At 41.3% G+C, this 21,960-nt stretch overlaps 1 protein-coding gene across 7 annotated transcripts; it reads left to right on the top strand.

The window, feature by feature from the left end:
* Positions 1-8,928: 8,928 nt before the first annotated feature.
* Positions 8,929-17,283, top strand: LOC311628737 (GTPase IMAP family member 7-like). Of its 7 annotated transcripts, none has more exons than XM_084896246.1 (3): positions 8,944-9,017; positions 13,338-13,708; positions 15,825-17,283. In XM_084896246.1, the coding sequence occupies exon 3, from the start codon at positions 15,864-15,866 to the stop codon at positions 16,740-16,742; it is 879 nt and encodes a 292-aa protein (XP_084752372.1). In that variant the 5' UTR covers positions 8,944-9,017; positions 13,338-13,708; positions 15,825-15,863; the 3' UTR covers positions 16,743-17,283. The 7 variants fall into 7 exon arrangements, with proteins under 7 accessions (XP_084752370.1, XP_084752372.1, XP_084752375.1 ...); XM_084896249.1 differs by lacking the exon at positions 13,338-13,708 and adding an exon at positions 9,622-9,754 and having other exon boundaries at positions 8,974-9,017; XM_084896244.1 differs by lacking the exon at positions 13,338-13,708 and having other exon boundaries at positions 8,929-9,017.
* The last annotated feature ends 4,677 nt before the right edge of the window (positions 17,284-21,960 follow it).

Below are 21,960 nucleotides of genomic sequence, written 5' to 3'. Positions count from 1 at the left end.
TTCTATTATTTGGTAACATACAGATTACATTAATTGATTTAGGAATGTTAAACCCATATTACATTCCTGGGATAAATTCCACTTGGTCATGGGGTGTACTCATTTTTATATATTGCTGGATTATTTATGTTAGTATTTTGCTGAGAATTTTTGCATTCAGACCTATAGGAGATACTGATATGTAGTTATTTATTTATTTATTTATTTATTTATTCTGATTTCCTTTTCTGGTTTGATATCCCGACAATACTGGCACCATAGAATTAGTTGGGATATATTTTTCCTCTTTAATTTTCTGGAAGAGCTTGTGAATATTTAAGATTATTATAATTTTTTAAATTTATGTGTAGACACCGAAAATACTCTCTTCCTAGTTGCCTGGATTACAACCGACTTGGGAGTGTGCATGTCTCCTGGAAATTCTGAGTGCCCCTTCCTAGATTTCTACCAGTTCAATCAATGTTCATTGGTGACTCTCCGAGCTCCATTCCTTCCAACCAAAGAGCAATAATCGAGTATTTCATCACACTAGACATTTGCTATTATTTTTTTCTCATTTATTTTAATCAGTGACTATCTCCTTCCTCAGCAAAGTGACAGTGGTAGAGTTTTCTTGCAAAAGAATATTGACAAATGGACAAGGCTGAAATCAAGATTCCTATCAGTGCCTCTGCTAGGATCTGTGCACAACCCTCGAACCACAATGCCCTTTGTCAGCAGAGGAAATATCAAGTCTCAGCATTTGGCACTGGTGGTTCCATTCTTGTTCCTAATGGGTTCAAGGGCTTGTGGGCCTTTTGCTCCACTATTCACTGAACTGTTGTAGATTATTTTCCATTTTTACTTGTTTCTTTAGTGATGTAAGGGTATCAATGACCTGGGAATCTGTGTCTGTGAAGCACCAGGTGGAGGATACTGTGAAGAAGTGTCTTGAAATTACTCAGCAATATTGGAGGTGGGCTTGAGTTTGTGTATGAAGGTAGAGACACTAGGGACAGAGATGTGTGGGTGGCCAGATAATCCAAAGTCTTAGTGTCTCCTAGACACTCAAGTCTCTGGGTAAAGTTTTCTTGGACTTGTAGAAGCCCCTGCATTCAAGTTGCAAAGGGGTCTGATTGGAGATCAGGGAGGAGGAGCCCCTTCCTGAGACAGATGGGCAGTTCAGTGTCTTATATTTTTATGGGCACTTACTTCAATGTGTACATGTGGTGGGAGAGGAGGTGTGTACTGTGCAATGCACTTGGTTGCATGGTTTTTGCAAAAGGAGTTGGGAATGACAGAGCAGTGTCTTTGTTCAATGGGCATATAAGGCATATATATAAATGAACATCTATAAATATTGATTTCCATTAACACAATGTGAATATCCAGGGCATTTGTTCATGCAATTCAGATTCAATTGAAACAAACAGGCATGTTTGGAGGCTTTGGGTTGATTCTGGCCCTTGGTCCCCTGGGGTGACCAGGAATGATTCCAGGATCTGGGACAGCAGCCTGAGGTCTGTGGAAAATAGGCAAGAGCAACACTTGTTGGGCTCTAGTAAGAAGAGCTCAGGGGGCCAGGACCATGGGCAGGTTTAGAACATAAGGAAAGCCTGTGGGCCCTGGAGGCACAGTCACCAGGAAAGGATGTGATTGTCAGGTGATGGGTCCAAGTCTTACTTAGATACACTCTGTCACTCAGAACGGATCTCAGCTATGGTCTCTGGCTTCCAGCTGGCAACACAGGACCAGGAAGCCCAGGAGCACAGTTGTGTGCAGTTTCTCTGCTATCATTCATATGCATAGCCTCCACAGGACCCTCAACCTCATCACCCCACGCACAGCCTGCCAGCCTCTCTGCCACCCGTGTCAGCTGCTCTTTGGGGCTTCGGAATGCCAGTGTCTGCGCTCTATGACTTCCACGTACCACCTTTACCACCTGCGACTCCCCACCTTACAGATTCTGGTCATTGAAGTGGCTGTGAGTCTGAAGGTGAAGCGCCTGTGGCCCAGGATGCTGCTTCAGGTGACATTCTTCACAGCCCCTATCTTCCCCACCAGAATGAGTCTCAGCATGGCCTGCATGGTGTCTTTGGAACCTGGAGGACAAGTCATCTGTGAGCTTCCAAAGCTTAAAGCAATGTATCCTGGTTACCTGGACCTGAAAGCCCTTGGAAGAAGATCTACAGTGTTTCAACACTGCTTTACCAACCAAAGCCTTACTAATCTCAGAAGGATCTTCACCATTTATCCCTGTCACTCCAGCTACACCATGTTCAGCTGTAGATGATCAACATCTAGATGGCATTTATCTAGCATAGTCCCCTTCATCATTCCACACATGACTTCACCTCCATTATCCCTGGTGGTCCACACCCTGCAACTTGTCCCTATTTGAGGCTTCATTGGCATCTGCCATACTTCTCCCAGATACCATTCTTGGGAAGATGGGCAGGAGGGGTCAGTAGACTGAGTGTGAAGAGTTGTCTGGAGAACCAGACACTCTGGGTTTCACTCATAGTCCCACCATTGGCTAGCTGTGCCACCTTGGAAGTTGCTTAATCTAAACATGAAAATTTATTCAAAAATGGGACTAAGGGTATTGAGTTGTTTATTCTGGGGTTGTTTAGAGGATTCAATGAGATCACCTCCTTCCTTCTTTCTTTTCTCCCTCTCTCTCTCCTCCACACTCCCCTTAAACATGCTGCCTGTTAATAAGACATCCTTTTAACTCTCCATTTTGGTTCTCTAAGATTCTAGAAGGTGAGTAACACTCCATCCTGTATGTGTTCTGATATCTTCTTCATCCTCTTCCAAGGAGATCAGACTGGGTGTATTATCCTCATTTTATACTTGGGGAATAGAATCATATGCTAATCAAGTTCATATCTCCCAGCTGGGCAGGGGCACTGACCTAGTTAAATGCACATTCAGGGCTCTTACTGTTTTACTCCAGACACTTTTGGGGTCGTCTTCTGAGTCCAGAGTTTGCCCATTCCTCTCATAGAGCTCACACCAGGGGCAAGTATGCACATATTCTTATCACAGGCATTTTTTCATCTCTTCTGTCCTCCCATCCTTACCCGAAAGAGCCCCAAACACAATTTCATCCATTCATTTATTAAATAGATTTAACTACCTATACTGTATTGGGCCAAATCCAAAAACTATTGACATCACATAGACTCAGCCGTGCTTCCACATTCCACAGAATGTCAGAATAGAGGAAAGAACATTGGAAGGGCCTGGGCTGGATTTGGAATGATACTGTGAGAGGGTCTGGGGACTTTGATTTGTATTTTTAGGGATTTCAAATGCAAAGGGCAGACAGGAGATTGTAACACTTATGGTAGTAAGAAAGCTTTAAATATTAAATTTTGGAGGTAATTCTATGTTAGTGACCAAAGCTGTAGATACTATATTTTCCCAGGAGATTCAGTAGCAGGGGAGACTTTGAAAAACCATGAGAACCAGAACATTTGGCAGGGCTAAGGGAAACTAGCTTCTTAAAGGCACTGAATTCTTCCTGGTCCTCACAGCTCCTACTTTGTTGCTGGCTACTTTCCCCTGCTTGTGCTCACCTTTCCTGCAGAATCAGTGACAGGCTCTGAGGCTGGCACAGAAGGCCCTGACTTACTTCTGTCCTCTGGTTGTGAGTGCAGCAGGCTCTTCCTCCCAGCTCATGGGGAAGTGTCCTGATTCTCAGAACTCAGAGGCAGGAAGCTCAGGGAGAGGGGGCCCAAGGGCCCAACTTAAAGAGATAGGAACATTCACCACTGAGGCAGTTAGATGGGCAGTTTCCACTGGGAAACACAGCTTTGGACTGTAGTGATGTTCTCAGAAGCTCTCTGGGACCCTTGCACTTGTCCCCTAAGGGGCTATAAACTCAGAGAAGAGAATATTAGGTTTCTGGGGCCTATTTTCATTTCTAACCTTGATGATAAATCTTAACTCCTTTTGTCTTTACTATTTTCCTACAAAATGGCCTCTTGGGAGCCTCCTTCCCTGGAACAGTAACACCTAGGTGGTCCTGTTGCCAGAAATCACCTGCAAAGTCTTCTGGTTCTCAAAGGAAATGAATGAATTTTCACTATTAAAAATGGGAGAACAGGGAGAGGATGAAAACTGTCAGTCAGGGCTTACTCTTGCCATTTCTGTAGATCTCTCCCACCAGGACTGTAGGAGAAAGCGGTTGGAGGGGGTGGACCAGGCCTGCAAAGAAGGTAGTTAAGATTCTCACTCTTATTACTAAAATTTGGTACATTGTACAAAATTAGCATTTCTTCATTTGCTATATTACCTTAGGACAGTTTCAGAGACTTTAGTTGAAATTCACCATATATGGTTGTTCCACTTGCAGGGCCCCTCACAATCTTGTCAGAAAACGGAAACCCGGTAAGTAGTTTTAGATTCAATGTTGGTTACTTTGTTAGATCCACTCATCTTCCTTCCTGCTGAGTGCATGGATTTTGTATAATTTAGTGTTCCATTTTTGTTGTTCTTTAGTGGAGTTGAATGAACTATTGCTAAATGGGGCCTGGGGACAGCTCCCTTGCCTTCCAGATTGCATTGTTTATCTGGGGTCCTGGGCTTTCCAATCAATGCAGATGCGTTATACTTGCAGAGGATAGGAGAAATGCTGGTGTCTCCTTATATTTCCAAATGTTTACTGGTGCTCTTTCACAGCTCTTAAATAAGTTCCCTAATTCTAAATTTAAGTGATACTTTCAAGTGATATTTCTTCAAGAAATATTCCAGAACAATGAGGCTGCAATAGCTGTTTATTCACCGGTTAAGCTTGGAGAATATAATTGTTAGAATTTGAAAGATGACAACATTCATGAGCACTGGTTCAATTCAGAGTAGAATTTTTTTTTGTTTGGCTCAGGACAGAGTCAAAGTGCTAAGTGTTGTGCCTGCTCTGGAGGAAGAACAGGTGAGGGTTTGGAGACTCACAGGATAACTCCTCCATTTCATCCTCAGGCCAGCACCAGCCTAGGAGGGGTCCAAAGTGACCTTTATGGTGAAGCTTTTTCTTGACCCAGCCTTCTCCTCTCACCCCTCTAAACACTTCAGCAGGTACAGATAAGGGGACATGGGCCCTGTAACCTAGCCTTTCTAGCCTGTGCTGGGACCAAAACTTTAAGTGATGAATTAAACAGACAAGGAGTAAGTGAGGGCAGGAAAGTGCTGCAGTGAAGGCAGGATGCGTGCTTTCCTGTGCACAAATGAATTTACAATAGATCATCCTGTATCTCATTTCTTTGAAATAGAGTGGATTATGAGAAACAATAAAAAATTTTGTGCTGTGATACACTTGGATAAACATTAAAATTGCACCTTTTTCCCTTGGTAAAGAGGTACTTACAGTTTTTATCAGTACTAATAAAGTACTTAAGGACATACGTTTATGGGAAAACTAAAGTGAAGCAAAAAAAAATAAAAGTCAAATTAAACCCAAAAGGAAGAAATGCAGATAACAGCAGAAATTGTGCAAACCAAAATGAAAATCCCAGAAAGGAGGCAAATGACTGAATGTTAACAGATGGATCCAGCAGCCTCTGAATTCTTTCTGTTCTATTCTTCTGCCCTTAGGGTCATGGAAGGGATAAGAATTCAGGTTTGTCCAAGAAAATAAAGGGTTATGAAGTAAAGTGACTAAAAAATCTTGGCAGATGAGTAAGAATGGGAGTGGAAGGTGTGCTGAGAGAGGCAGAGAACTGTGTGAGAATCACACTTGCTTCCCTGCTTCCTGTCTTCTTGGCTGTTGGTGCCACATGGTAATGGGGCTGGGATCTGTCACTGTCTGTAACTACACAGGGCTCTGATGACCCCAAGCACCCAAAGCATGGGAGCCGAGGCCCGCAGTGGTATCACTCCTTCACACAGACCCTCAAACCAAGAGTCCCAGGACTGGTTCCTCCATGTGCTCTTCCATGAGGACCCTTGTTCATTGGCACAAACAACATCTGAGAGGAAATGTTGGTAAACAGCCATACTGAGAGGAAGTGTGGGTAATAACGGCTCAGGATTCAAACCAGTAGGAGAGTCTGAGGACTTGTTCTCATGGGGCAAGGCCCAGATATTGGTGTATAGTGTAATTCCTTGGAGGCATCAGACTTAGATGATATGACATTTAATCTGTCTTCTTCTCTGTAGAGATTTCAGGCCTCAGAGAGGTTATCATTTTGTCCAAAACCATAGATGCTGCTAGTGGCAGAACCAGAACATTACAGCTTTCCTGACTGCATTTCATGTGTTAATGGCAGACAGTAGTGCTGATGTGCTAATGTGACAATCTGCTCTGTAGTTCATGGATCAAAACCAGTGTCACTGATGTAACAGAAGGGGACACAGTGTCAGATACATTAGCATTGTGTGCTGCCAGCTGAGCAAGGTGGCTTCTGTGTATTTAATGCATGGACAATATTTTGTTTTACTTTGCAAAGACTGAGGTCCTGCTATGTTTTTTAGATGAAACTATTTATAATTTTTCAAATTAAAATTTATTGGGGTGACATTGGTTATTAATAATATGCATATGTCTAGTGTGAAATCTTATGGTACATTATTTGTATATTACATGGTGTACCCACCACCAAAATTCTGGTCTATTTCATTTCCATAGATATGACTCCATTTACCCCTTAAAAATCTCCATTCTCCTTTCTGCTAGTAACCACCATACTGTTGTCTTTGTCTCTGACTTTTTGTGAAACTACTTATTCTTTTGTGTGACTTTGTTGTTCTGCTGGAGTGTGAGGTTGGGACTTGCCAGTGGGCCTGGAGTATGCTCTCAGGCAGAGGTGGTCTCAAGACCTGCTGTGCTCACACCAGCTTGGTAGTCTGCCCACTCCCTTAAGAGTCCAGGAGTCCTTCATTAGCACTTTTTCTCAAAAAGAAAGAATTTGGGGCTTATTTTTCTACTGCATATATTTACTAAATTCTTCAATAAAGGGCTGAGTTCAGACACTGTAAAAGTAAGGAGAATGGGATGGGATAGTTATAGGGCTTGGGAGCCCTGGACAGTGAGGCTTTGCTGAGAGACAGGGTCAGGCAGAGTTTAAAGGCCCTTTTGAGAAAGCCTCATTAGCAACCTCTGTGGCCCACCTGGGCCAGATGTGGGGGTGGGGGTAAAACATAAAGGGGGAAAGGAATAATAGGAAAATGTAAAATAGAAAGCCAAATCTTTCTCTACATTAACCTATTTCCTTCTGACTATGTGGAAGGAGCAGCATCCTGGGAGGGGGAGCACCTTCATGAAGTTGTAGGTGGGGACCAGCAGCAGAGAGACAGGTGGCTCACAGCAGAGCTGGATGTGAAAAGAAACTCGTAAGGTTGAGAAGCATGGCCAACTGAACAGCACAGGAGAGACATGAGGCAGAATTCCTTCTATCAAAAGTCTCCTAGAAGGAGGTCACTTCTTAAGAGAGGGTACAGGGGTGGGAGCTGTGTTCCAGATGCTCCTCCATGGCCAAGAACCTCAGGGCTATCACCATTCAAGACTGTATCCTATTCCCTATAGCATCTATGGATTCTATTTCAACCACGTACCTCTTTCCTTTTGGGGACCTATGAGTGGGCCTGGAGAAGCAATTAGTTGTCCAAGAAATCATAAAAGGCGGCTTCTGGCAGGACAAGCTTCATTCAGGGAATATGGAGAATGAAATGAAACTGGGGCAGTGGAGGAGATATTTTGAGCAGGAGTTGCACTTCTGCCTCTGCTCTGGACTCATATTTATACAGCCTCTAAAGGTGAGCTTCCTCTATGTGTGACTTGTAAGGTTGCTCAAGAACCTGTGCTTAGAGTGTATAATTTTTAATCATGATTTAAAACAATGGGCTTGGTATTTTCCTTTTGTGCCAGACCTTGTGAATTACATAGCTGGCCCTGATCTGTGACTTTATTGTAATAGAAAAACTATTAATTGGGTTTATTCAAGGTTACCGAAGTCATCAATACCAAAAATTGGTCCAATAATATGGACACTTACACCATCATTTCCAAATATATCTGCCTCCCTCCATTGGTAGCAGCCCTATTGTCACTTCTGTCACATTTGGCCCTTTTAGTACCTACCCTCAAGTTTAAGCATTGACTAACCACTTTCTCAATCTAGTGAAGGAAAATGTGTAATCAAAATTTAATCTATTTTTTGGTGATGCAACAGACAACTAGAATATCTTGTCAACCATGAGAGATTCAACAGCCTGCCTCTCACCTGAAAACAATTTTTAGATTCTTTGTGATGCATTTGCTGGTAAATCTAAGATAAACTGCCTCTGTCTGGGCCTAAAGAGGGAGAAGGTAGGAAGGGTGGGAGGGAAGGTTTCATTTCTTCCTTGGGTACATCTTTATATGCCATGCAATGTATGCTTTTAATCATACAAGAATCGTATTTAAAAAAAAAACCAACACAATAACGGAGAGATTGTGATCATTGGAAGACATTTCCCAGGCCTCTCCTTCCTCTTTTCCACTTGGCTCCCAATGGTTTATGCCCCTTTGGCTTTGTACCTGAGTTTTGATAATTTCTAAATGAGTAACTTGAGACCTTTCTGAGAGAACAGACTCAAAACCCATATTGTGCCATCACTAATAAGACCCCAGGATACACAAGTCCCACGTCCAACTTTCTCCCTCCAGAATGACCCCACAGTCTCCCACTGCACCAGGGAAGGTGGCAGACACTGTGCCTTGCTTTTTGGGGAAATATTTATGTCATTTAATAAGGGTCTTTGGATCCACTACTATAATCCAAAACACCAAATATAGCTTTGGTAATTTTGGTACAAGAGCAAGCACACGAAGGAAAAGGTTTCAACTTGGAAAGATGGAAGCACTCACCAAATTAGGAGAAATATTACTGTCTCTTTAAAAGCAAACAGTTCCTCCACTGGCTCCACCCAATCTATGCTTTCTGCCTCCCTGGTTTCAGAGGGTGTGAACAATTTTTCTTCACAGTTAAAACAAAAGCACCAGCTTGCAGAGTGTCTTTGGAGAAAATCTGAGAACTCATCAACTGGTTGAAAAGGTGAGTCTGGTTGCAAGCAGACTCAGTGCTTCTCAGCACTAGAGTTATTTGGGCAGTAGGTCAATGGAGTGTACATAGTGTGAGTTCTGGTCGCAGGAAGGATCAGGTTCTGTACCAGAAGTACAGCAGGGGAATGCTGTCAGAGGGTAGTGAAGGAAGGTAGGGAGGGGGTCAGGAGCTTTATTAGTACAACTAGAGGTCTTGTGCATGAAAATTCCTGCAAGAGTAGGCCTTCCTTCCCTGGGCTGCCAGCACCAGCTTCCCTCCAGTACCTGGGATCCTGGCTTTCCTCCTCTGGCTGCCTATAGGCCTCTGGGACCTGGGTTCACTTCCCTTGGGCCTTGGCTTGGTCAGGAATGATCTCTGGTGTAATTAGTATATAACCCTTTTAGTATTATAGATGTTACAGGTCTCATATTGAAAAGAACACATTTGTGCTGACTGGTACACCTTTAATGCATTTGCTGCTGTGAAAAACACTGAGGGCTGCCTGGCAAGCCTGCCTTTTCCCTGGACAGAAAATGAGTGTCCCCAAGGCAGGTCTTTAGAACTTGAAGACAATATAGAGACTGATCTGTCTAACTCCCTCTTTTTACCCAAAAAGAAGCGGGATCCTGGAGAGTTTGGTGACTCTAGGGGTTGCCCAGGCCACTAAGGGCAGAGGAAATCTGGACTGCAGTTGCTGAATCCTTTTCATCATTCAGCAGAGAGAAACTCTAATCTACGTAGTGTGACATGTAAGATGAGGAGGGGGTGACATTGATAAAGATTTGGCTATTCTGCAAAAACAATGTACATGAAACCCTCCACTCATTGGCCCCAGTTACAAGTTTCCTAAAGTGTTCTGTTCTGGAAAGAGTGTGGACTGTCCTACCTGCCTTCTCTTGATCTAGCTCTGATTTGATGTAATTTTAGAATCCAGAGAAGACACTGAAGGAGGCCATTGTGTGCAGTGGTTAGGAGGGAAGGTGGTAGTCAGCCAGACTTTGAATTTGATGCCTGTTCTGCCCAATACCTATTATCACCGTGACCTTGGGCAAGCGTTTCAGCATTTTCAAGCCACATCATGTCTTTATTTAAAAAGTTAGAATAATAAAATTAGCTTTTTGCAGGCTATTATAGGGGAATAGGTGAGATAATGTATAAAAAATTATCCGTGCTTATTTTAGAATGTCAGCAATGGTTATATTACATACATATCAAATTTTTATTGTTGAAAAATGTTAATTTACTCAAAGATACATGGACATTAGAAGGAACTTTCATGTACCTAGACCAAGCTTCCACAATTATTAAGTGATGCCAATGTTGTTTCATCTATAACATAGTGTATAGATTCTATATACTTACCACTCCCCAGCTACACCACATTATCTTGAAGCAAATATCATTGTTTCATTTCATCAGTAAATATTTGAATTCATTTAAAAATATGACCATAATTAGACTTCAAAAAGCAAATAGAATTTTTTTTACAAAGTTAACAGTTGTCTTCAGATTTCCCTGATTGTCTCATAACTTAAAAGACTGTTTGAAGTTGGATCCTATTAAGATTCATAAATTGCAATTGTTTGGTTTCTCTTATATTTAATTTAATATATAGCTTTCTCATCTTCTCTGTTTCTTTCTGTAAGAAGAAATTTCTTTGTGTAAGAAGGAGGAAGTCTTTTTCCCAAAAGAACCGGGCAGTTTACATTTTGTTGATTAACATTCTCACGGTGTCATTTCACCCATTTTTATAGTTGCAGGGTTTTGGGTGAAATTATTTAAGGAGAGGCTTGATCTGATTCAGGTTTGACTATTTGGTAGAAATACATCATAGATTCAGTGTAAACTTCCCTCAGAAGGCATATAATGTTTAGTTGTCTCACTTTCTTTGACATTTATCGACATTAAGGATGGCCTACATTTCATTGAGGGTCAGAAGTGATTGTTAGGTCACCAAAGGAGGAACGCATGAGGCCAGAGTGGTGAGGGATTATGAATTTATTTGATCATCCCCACACCAGGTGGCTGAGCATGGATGGTTCCAGCCCCCAGTGAGGGGGAAAGAATGAAATGTGGTCACCACAGGTAAAATGTAGTCTCAGCAAAGGGAATGTCCATAGTGAAATAGCTTGAAAAGCCAGTTCCCACGGGAGGAGTATTGATTTATTACGCAATCAAAACTAATAGTGATGATATAAAATTCTATCATTCTTACTTTATTAGATGGAAAAATCTTATAAACAAAAGTTCCCTCCAACCATTCTCTCATTTCCACAAAGTACAGTAGTATATGAAAGATAAGATAAATCCTCAATTCTTTCCTTTTTTTTTTTTTTTGTCAATGTTCATAACAAGAAGATGCTTTCTTAGCACACTCCCAAGGGAGTGATTGCCTGTTTTAAGTAGAAGGCTGTGTTATGAACACATGTATTTAAAAATATCTGATATATTTTGATTCATTTGAGTTATTATCAATGCTCACATTGCCCCATCAATGTCCAGGTACATTCTCTTGAGGTTGGATCTTAAGTCCTTTCCATAAGATCCCAGAGATTTTTGAGAGCATCTTTGTTTTCTTGTTGACAAGAGAGTGAAGGCTCAACTGAAGCATTTGCTGCCTATTCCTAGAATCAGGAATTATTAATAAAACTCTAATTTTGGTGGAAAATAGCATTTGAAAACCACGCTCTAGACACTAAGGGTGGACATTGCACCAGGCTCATTATTATCTCCATTACTTTTCAAAGATTTTCAAAACTGCACACACACACACACACACACACACACACACACAGGATCTTTGAAAACAATTTTATTTTTTAAACTTAAGTTAATAACACTAAAGATGAACAATAACATTATTGCTTTTTTAAGTGTCTTAGACCAATTCATTCACCCAAAATGTACAATTAGAGTTTGACATTTCATTTCGTTTTTAGAATTTTAAAAAATATATATTTTTGTGTAATTATGTACAAGATCACTTAGTGTAACAATTTTCCAGTTTCTGTCCTTGTTCCCTCCAGCTGCTTCTCCCATTCCCATGTAAATAAATTTTTGGGTTTAGTTTTTAGAGTATCCTGCTATTGCCTTTTCATATATATGAAAAGGATATGTATTATATTTTATATATATAGTGCACATTCTTTCTTATTAGAGAAATGGTAGATAAACTCTACATTATTTTCTCTTTATTTTCTTCATGGTTTTCCCCCCCCCCATTTAATGATGTATCCTGGATACTTCACTATGATTGTACAGAGAGACACATAGTCCTACACTGTGTGACTATATCTTAGGTAATACAACCAGTCCCTACTAATAGCCATTTGATAGATTTTTGGTCTTTTGATAGTACAAATAATGATGCAATAAATAGCATGATGTGTCATTTTTCTGTATTTTTCTCAGTGTAGTTAAGGAATAAATATTAAAATGGAAAATTGACAGGAAAATGCATATGTACATTGGCAGCATAGTGCTGACTTCCCTTCTGTAGGGTTTGGACTGTTTTTCCATTACCACCAGCCATGCAGGAAAGGACCAGTTTCCATCATACCTTTGCCAACAGATTATGCTAGCAAATGTTGAATTTTTGCTAATCATGGAGATGTTAAATATTATCTCACTTCAGAAATAGAGGTGTAATTTAATTAATATTTTATTCATTTTATTTTTTTGTTTTGATTTCTTTTTCTCTGAATTCATGTTAATGATTTTTGATATATTCAAAGTACATTTAAATTCATTTTTCTCTGAATGTTTATTCCCATCTCTTCCTCCATTTCCTATCAAGTTACTGGTATTTTGTTTCTGTAACTTTAATTTTCTGTGTATAACAGGAACATTTATCCACTTGGTTTTAAGCTGAAAATTATTGCTGCCCCTAATTTGACATTTTTGCTTTAATTTTTCAAAAGTGTTTTTTATCCCACATTATCTGTGATTTTTTTATGTTATCATTTTATTCATCCTTTTCTTTGCTGTATTTTAAGTCTCAGAAATATTTTTCTTACCTCTAGGTTACAAATACAGTAAGTTACCCAGGTTTTTTTGTTTCATTTATATGCTTTTTTCTCTTTTTTTACATTTAAACTTCTAATCTGCTTGCAATTTGACTGGCATGAGGCAATGGATGCAATTTTATTTATATATTTTTCTGTATGGTTATACAGTTATCCCAAAGTTGCTTTATTACAACATCGTTAGCTCCCTTGTATGGTATGCTGTCTTATGGAATCTAACTGTAAGACAGTGTAATTGAATTGAATATAAATGAATAAGAAATGATTAATTTGGTCTGTTTCTGAATTTTCTGTTTTTGTTTCACAGGTCTCTCTACTGGTACAACAATATCACACTTCTGTAATCATAGAAATTATAATGCTTGACCCCTGGCAGAGTTACCCCTCCTTGTTCTTTTTCTTCATTGTGCTGAATAACTTTCTTTTTTCTTCATTCAAATGAACATTATAATCTACCATTTAACTTTATAATCCACTATTTTTTACCTGCCTAAAACAATGGTGATGACAAAAATTTTAACATTACATTTATACTATCTAAGAAAAGAGTAATATGGAAATTAACCACCACTCTGCCACACTCACAAGCCATGCCCACCAGCCACACCTGCCAGCCAATGAGGAGAAGATATGAAAATAAACCCAACCAAGATGGCTATGGTCACAGAGAGCAGGCAGGTAGCTCGTGTTTCCCTGGCAGTGGAGGAAGCCAAGCTTTCCCCTTGCTCTTGCAGGCCTAGGCCTCCACTCACATCTATAAAGTTTCAATGATAGAAGATACACAAATCCAAACAGAAATGGTGGCCTCAGAACTGGAAAGAGCAGGAGGGTTGGGTTGCCACCAATAATGGAGGAAGCCAAGCTTCCTGCACACCTTGGCTGGCCCAGGCCTCCACTTAAGGCTACAAAGTTCAATTATAGCAGGTACCTAAGTCCCAACAGAAATGGCTGCCACCATAGAGTGAGCAGAAGGCTTGGCTCTGCTCCAGGCTTCAAAGTTTCAATTGTAGAAGATAAATAAACCCCAGATACCAGGACCTCCGCTTGGTTTGCCAGGGGTCATGGCTGGCCTGAAAACCACCACAGGCCCCTGGCCCAGGCCACCCCACACCCCAAGGAACCCCGACCCTGATCCAGGACACCCTTCAGGCAAACCAGCAGGCCCCCACCTGTGCACCAGGCATCTATCCTATCTAATAAAATAGTAATATGCAGATTGACCATCACTCCAACACAGAAGATGGCTGCCCCCATGTGGTCAAAAATGGTTGCCACCATGTGGAAACAAGATGGCCACCAAAAGATGGCCAGCAGAGTAGGGCAATTGGGAGGGACCAGACCTGCAAGGGAGAGCAGTTGTGGACAATCAGGCCAGCAGGGGAGAGCAGTTGGGAGGGTCCAGGCCTGAGAAGGAGGGAAGTTCGGGGTGATATAGCCTGCAGGGGAGGGAAGTTAGGGTTGACCAGGCTTGCAGAGGAAGGAAGTAGGGGGTAACTGGGCCTGTAGAGAAGGGCAGTTGGGAGGGACCCAGGCCTGCAGGGGAGAGCAGTTGGGGGGAACAAGTCTGCAGGAGAGGGCAGTTAGGGGCAAATAGGCTGGCAGGGGAGCAGTTAGGCATCAATAAGTCTGGCAGAAGAGTGGTTAGGGGGTGATCAGGCTGATAGGCAGAAGCAGTTAGGGGCAATCAGGAAGGCGAGCAGTTGGGATCCAGCAGTCCTGGATTGTGAGAGGGTAGTCAGCCATCCATGAAAAGGTCCCATATTGGAGAGGGTGCAGGCTGGCCTGAGGGACATCCCCACCCCCTACACAAATTTCATGCTCCAGGCCTCTGGTCCTATATAATCAAGACCTAATATGTAAATCGTGGTACCATCAGTGGAATGACTGGTTGATATGACGTGCACTGACCACCAGGAGGCAGACACTCGATGCAGGAGATGCCAATTGGTGGTCACTGTGCTCCCACAAGGGGAGAGCCCCTCAGCCAAAAGCTGGACTCTTGGCTGGTGAGCATAGCAGAGGTGGCAGGAGCCTCTCTTGCCTCCGTAGTAGTGCTAAGGAGCAACACATCAAATGATAAGGAGCAGTGAGCAGGTGGGCGAACATCCCCCAAGGGCCCCCTGATTGCTAAAGGGTGCAGGCTGGGCTGAGAGACTCCTCACTCAGTGCACGAATTTTGTGTGCCAGGCCTCCACTATAAATAATGTTAGAGAAATATCTACTTTTTCTTCATCAGAAAACTTTGTAACTCATTATTTTTAACTTTATAATCCATTCTTTCTCAGTTAGGGGAAAAGGTTATGATAAAAAATTTAAATTTATACTTATATAAGATCATGTTAGATAATTATCTATAATTCAAATGTATAAAATGTTTTAACATGCATCAGATTTTAATTCAGTCAAATGTCTTTACTACACTAGGTAATTTTCTACTTGATCTATTAATAAGATGTGTTGTAACAATAAATTTTGTTATTAATATTTCCAAATGAATTAGGTTTATAGCTTTATTTATTGGTCAAATCTCTTAGCCTTTAGAATAAACATCACACTTGATTCATAACAAAATTGAAAGATTTCCCTCTTCTTTTATATGATTAGGACTATTTCATTTAATATTGAGATGATCGGTGTTGTAGAGGTTTATGTGAATTCTCCTGTGAAAGCACCTGGACAGATGAGTAATAGGTGATTACAAATTTTCATGGAGGAAAAGAACAAAGAAAATAGGTTTGAGAATGGCCCCCACTTACCTAAGTATCCTTTTCCCTTCTCCTTCCCTTCCTTGAAGTCCTGTTGGTACCTGCACCCCAGAGTCTCTTGAAAGAAGATGGCTGCCAGTGAGGACAACACTCTGAGGATTGTTCTAGTGGGGAAAACCGGAAGTGGAAAAAGTGCAACAGGAAACAGCATCCTTGGCAGAAAAGCATTTGAATCTAAAATTTCTCCTTATACTGTTACCAAGAAATGCCATAGAGCAATGCGACACTGGAAGGGGAGGGAAATTCTTGTAGTAGATACCCCAGGACTCTTTGACCCCAGGGAGACACTGACGACTACCTGTGAGCATATCAGCGAGTGTGTCCTCTTCTCCTACCCTGGGCCCCATGCTATCATCCTGGTTCTACAAGTGGGCCGCTACACGGAAGAGGAGCAGAAAACAGTTGCATTGATCAAGAACCTCTTTGGGGAGAAAGCCATGAAGCACATGATTGTCTTACTCACTCGCAAAGAAGAATTGGATGATAAGACATTGCATGAGCACATAGAAGTATCAGAGGTAAACCTGCAAAGTCTCATCAAGGAGTGTGGGAACCGCTCCTGTGCCTTCAATAACAAAAGCACAGATGAGGCTGAGAAGGAAGCTCAACTGCAGGAGCTGGTGAAGCTGATAGAGGAAGTGGTACAGGAGAATGGAGGGGCTCACTTTTCTGATGCCATCTACAAGAATATAGGGGAAAAGTTGCAACATCAGGAAGAGGCCTTGAAGAAAATCTATGCTGATCAATTACAGAAGGAAAATAAACTAATTGAAGAGCAATATGCTAAGGGGAAAATATCAGAGCAAGACATGAAGGAGATGAAAAAAAAAAGATTGGAGGATTATAATAAACAAATTGAAAATATTAGGGAAGAAGCTGGAAGAAATACATCTAAAATTGTTGATTGGATTCGGAATTCATTCTCAAAAGTATGGAATATGTTTTGAAAATAATGTAAATTTTATTTCTTTATTTAGTATGATTTGTTAATGTGGTTAATCCTATTTTACAAAGATGACTACAGCAATGTATTCTATCCCACCCATTCTTCTTGTTATCTTAGTTTATTTTTCCTTCTGTTGAATTATAGGGTTTATCTCATAACTTGAAATTCAATGGCCTTTGTGACTGCTTTGACAACCAGTGTGTGGTTGTGACTTCAAAAGTGAGATAGGAAAAATGCCTCTTTGTTCCCTAGGGTTTGTGGGCTTGGCACTTGGCAACCATGTGGTGAGGAAGCCCCAGTTGTCTATTGAGAGGCCATGTGAAGAGGACTTGAAGTCACTGGCCCACTACCCTGGCTGGTCTTTGATCTGCCAGCAGAACTAACTTGACAGCCAGGCAAGTGAGGCAACATGGAAGCAAATTCTCCAGATGCCAACTGAGCCACCTCAGACTAAGCAGTAAAGAGCAAATATAGGCCACCCCCACTGCATCCTGCCCAGATTGCAGATTCATGAGAAAAATAAAGTTTGTTGATTTAAACTACTAGACTTGGGGATGGTTTGTTATTCTGTGATAGTAACCACCATCATCTTCCCTGCTGACTCACCTCCAATACCCACAATGCTAACAAATGGAAGAAGTTACAGAACTGGCATAATCAGGCAATAATATTTTATTTTATTGAGTTCACAGACTCAATTTAGAAAAATTCAAATCAGAAATCCTTCACGTTTCAAGTGTTAGCATGCACATTTTTTCAGTCCATCTCTGCATGTACATTGTTAATGAAGCAGTTGGTTTCTCCAGCAAGATGATTCTATGGTCCATGTGAGGAAAGAGAATAAGAAGCTAGGAATAATCCTGGATGAATGGAATTAGAAAACTGAGATGAGTAGATGGGCAGCTTATAGCTAGTTTGTTAATCACAAAATCTCATCTTCTCCATCCAGGGGCTGGGAGCAAATGGTTTATACGTCTCCTCCCTAACAAGAGAATACATAGCTTTAATCAGACTGGTCTGGGAAGTAGAGCACAAAGACCCAATTCATGCCATTTGTGCCAGCTAAACCCAAGGACAGATGAAGTCAGGGAAAAATATCAAAAACCACATCAAAGCCAGGCACAATTAAGATAAAATAAAGCAGTGAAACAGAGAAAAGAATAATCCAAAATCCCCTATACACTTATATTGATGCATCAGCATATTAAAAATGCACCTGGAAAGGATAAAATGTCCTCAAGACAAAAACTCGCTCTTGCACAAGCCCATGCCCTATAGTATAGTCTGCAACCTTTAAGACATAAAGAGCCACTTGGACCCGTTTCCGAAGGAAAAAAAAACCTGGGAGCCACAAAACCATTGCTACATTTAAAACAAATATAACACTGCATATATTGTTTCTTACCTTAATGCTATATAACGGATCTTGCAGTTAGCTGTCAATCTGAAGAAAATAAGGACTTTTTCACTTAACAATGTAAAATATATTTTTGCAAATTAATAGCTAATTAAAATATTTAATTTACCTGGTTAATGGGATTTTTGCTCCTGAACCTCAGTGCAAAGTGTCAGCACATCAGGGCTGTAAGACGTTACCTTTATTTTCACACAGGCTTGCAAGTTGTCGGAGCCGCAGTAAAGCTTCAAAAGAGCCGCATGCGGCTCTGGAGCCGTAGGTTGCCGACACCTGCCCTATACCAAGCATGAACTTTTTATTTCTCCCTAAACTCTGGATCTCCATGAGGGACTTGCAACCAGGGGAGCAGTGGGCAGTGGCACCCAACCTCAGCTCCTGATCCTGTCTCCAAGGCCCCCTTTGCCCTGACTTCCCACGGAGCTGAAGCAGTCCCACCTTGGCTCACTTCTTTCCTATAATATTTCTAGAGTCAAAGCAGCCCCATCTAGGCTCTCTGCTGTTGCTTTTTCTATCCTAACCCCTTCTTTTATTTCACTGTCCCCAGCTTTAATGAGCATCCTCTTTCCTGCACCAAGTCAAGAACTCACACACTATGGGCCAGTACCTGTCTGGTAACACGTGGATGTTTGTAAGTTCCTAAATTATTACCAAACTCAAGGGTTTCTCCGCTTGGTGTGTCCTATTCCAGAAAGAGACATGGTTGTCACAGGGTAGTATTATTTACTTGTAGGAAGTTAAGGAGACAGGGGATTTATATCAAAAGCTCTGTCTCCCCAGAGAGAAAGGCTTAGCCATTCTTTATACTATTTAGTCAACTATACCTTTCTTTCTTTCTATTTCTTTCTTTCTTTCTTTCTTTCTTTCTTTCTTTCTTTCTTTCCTTCTTTCTTTCTTTCTTTCTTTCTATCTTTCTTTCTTTCTATTTATTTCTTTCTCTTTCCTTTTCTTTCTCTCTTTCTTTCTTTCTTTCTTTCTTTTTCTTCCTTCCTTTCTTTCTTTCTTTCTTTCTTTCTTTCTTTCTTTCTTTCTATCTCTCTCTCTCTCTCTCTCTGTCTCTCTCTCTCTCATTCCCTTCCTCCCTCCCTCCCTTCCTTCCTTCCTTCCTTTCTTCCTTCTCTCTCTCTCTCTCTCTCTCTCTCTCTCTCTCTCTCTCTCTCTCTCTCTCTCTCTCTCTCTCTTATTTTCATTTTCTGCTGGCTACATTTTTCCTATTGAGTTCTTGTCAAGCTCATATTGTTTCCAGCTGGTCTTATAAATTTAGTGTGTAACCAGGGTAGCATTTAATAAGAATGGGCCATACATTTTGACCCTTCTCCTATCTAACAACATTAGTGGGATCTCTGGCTCTCTGACTGATGCTTGACTTCTGCCAGTGGGAAGTCCAAGCAGGAAATCTCTTCTGGGTAGAAAAGTGAGGTCTGGTGTTTGTTCTCTTTTCTCTCTCCCTGCAAGTTAATCTCAGACCAGCTGCAATGCTAAATTGAAGATCACACCTTCTCTAAGGTGTGGGTTCCAGGCCTCACCCCCTTAGGGTTAGCCTGTAATTTCCTCACTGTGGCCAGCAGTCTACCTTGTCACTTGCATCCCTGAGTCTGCGGTTTGTAGGAAACCATGCACTTGAAGCTTTCCAAATTACCTAATTAGAGTGAGACATCTCTGCTGCTAGAATCCTAACTGAGAAGTCTTAATGATAATCACTCTTTTGTCTTTCAGAAATGCCCTGACTTTTATTATTGTTTCTTGTAAAAATTTCCTATAGTATTTCTGACACCAGAATATCTCTCTTGATAACTCTGTCATTGTTCAAGCAGAATGTTTTGTGTTGATACCTGATTAGTCTGCCAATGTACCATCTTTGCTAAATCACACGGAATACCAGTCAATACCTTGAGTGATCTGCCCCCTAGACCAGGACACTTTCTAAGTCCCTAGATGGGGTATAAGTTTCTGGGTAGAAAAAGATGCCCCTGATTTTAGAAACTGATGTCCTAGCTTGCATTTTCTCTCACATGTGATTGTATTGTTGCTATGACATCTGAGAGAGCAGCCATCAAATGAGCCTCATGCATGCTAGTGAAGCCCCCTGCTGACCTCTCAGGGCACACAGCAGAAAGGGTGGGGGCATATTAAATTGTAGGAGCTGGTCACCACAAATGGAGTGTTGGTGAGAAATGGGGCAATTCTGTCAAGTGTGGGCTGTTCTTACTAAATGCTAAAATGCAGCACAGTATTCTGCAGAGAATCTCTAACAGGGATGAACTTGATCTGACCCATGACTGATAAGTTTATCAAGTTATAAAGAAGAAGTCAACATGTAATTTACCAAACTGAATATATAAGCCTCCCTAGGAGAGGCAGAGCTTTGGAAATTACTCCCCTGTCTCCTTTACTGGTCTCAAGTGTAAATATAACTGTTCCCCCCACCAAGACTGTGTTACTTTGAACCCATTATGTTCTGCTACGCTGTACAAGGTCATGGAGAAGATGTGAACTCCAGTTGACCCAAAGTATGGACCAAGGCAATTGGAGGCTCACCCCAACTGTCTGTGGAATGTGCATTCAGCTTGCCTTTTCCCTTCCCAGGAGTTGCCTCAAGGACACAGCCTAAAGCTAGGCATGTGTTGCTGAGACCAGTTGGATGTTGTACATGACTAGGCCCAGCTAAGGGCTCCATATCAACTTTTCAGATCTGGCAGGCAGCTGCTGAGAATATTTGTCTTTGGGCCACTCAATGCAAGCCTTGTAAGTAAGTTCTCTGGCTTTATTGAACTGCTACCTAATTATCTGGAGTGGTCTGCCTCTTTCTTAGGTCTCTCCCTGCCCTCCATATATGAGTTGGGGCTTTGGTGGCAAGGTAATTCATTCGGATGGGAGGGCTACAGGGCATTTGAAAATGGACAGAGTCATCACTTTGATTATGGCAGTGTTTCCCAAACTTTTGACATATGTGTACCCCTTCTATAATTTTTGTAACGCCGAGTACCACTCATACTCATGAGAATGTAGAATTAGGCCCAGCTAAGCACGGAGCAGTGCATATCCCCACCAAACTCCAGTACAACTTGTACCCCCACCAAACTCTTCCCGTACGCCTGGGGGTATGCGTACCACACTTTGGGAAAAACTAGATTATGGTGATGGTTTCACTGGTACAGTATATGCAGTATACTAATATGTCCAAAACACTTACTCAAATATTTTTTTCCATTTTAAATTGGGTTATTTTTCTTTCATTAATGGATTGCAAGAGTTCTTTATACCTTCTTTTCTTTGGCAGGTTTTTATCAAATACAAGAGGCCCAGTGCACAAAATTCTTGCCTGGGGGAAAGGGTTCCTCTGCCTGGCCCTTGCCCTCTCTCAGTCTGAGACTGTGAGAGAGGGTGGGCTGGGCTGGGAGACCCCCAAGTGCATGACTTTTCATGCACTGGGCCTCTAATTGGTTAATAAAAGCACAAAGGTTTCAACTGTACAATTCTATAATACATGATCTGAATATTATATTGTATGTTCACCAGCCAAAGTCAAGTCTTCTGTCATCACCATATATTTGAACACCTTTACCCTTTACCATCTTTTCCCAGTCCACTTCTACTCTGGTAGCCACCATACTGCTATCTGTGTGTATGAAGTTTTTGTTGTGTGTGTTTTCCTCGTTTTTTCTTTAGTTGCATTCTCTTTTATATACTACATACATGTGAAATTATATAGCTGTTGTCCTTTTCTATCTGACTTATTTCACCTACCATGAAACTCTAAAAATCCATCCATTTTGTAGCCAATGGCAATATTTTATCTTTGTTA

Source organism: Pipistrellus hanaki (genome assembly GCF_964339955.1).
Source record: "Pipistrellus hanaki genome assembly, chromosome: 10".
Lineage (NCBI taxonomy): Eukaryota > Metazoa > Chordata > Mammalia > Chiroptera > Vespertilionidae > Pipistrellus > Pipistrellus hanaki.
Note: the sequence above shows the minus strand (reverse complement) of the source record. Positions and strands in the feature narration are given on the sequence as shown.

Bases quoted from the DNA above. Each gene is read 5' to 3' on its own strand.
- LOC311628737 (XM_084896244.1), top strand. From the start codon at position 15,864: ATGGCTGCCAGTGAGGACAACACTCTGAGGATTGTTCTAGTGGGGAAA.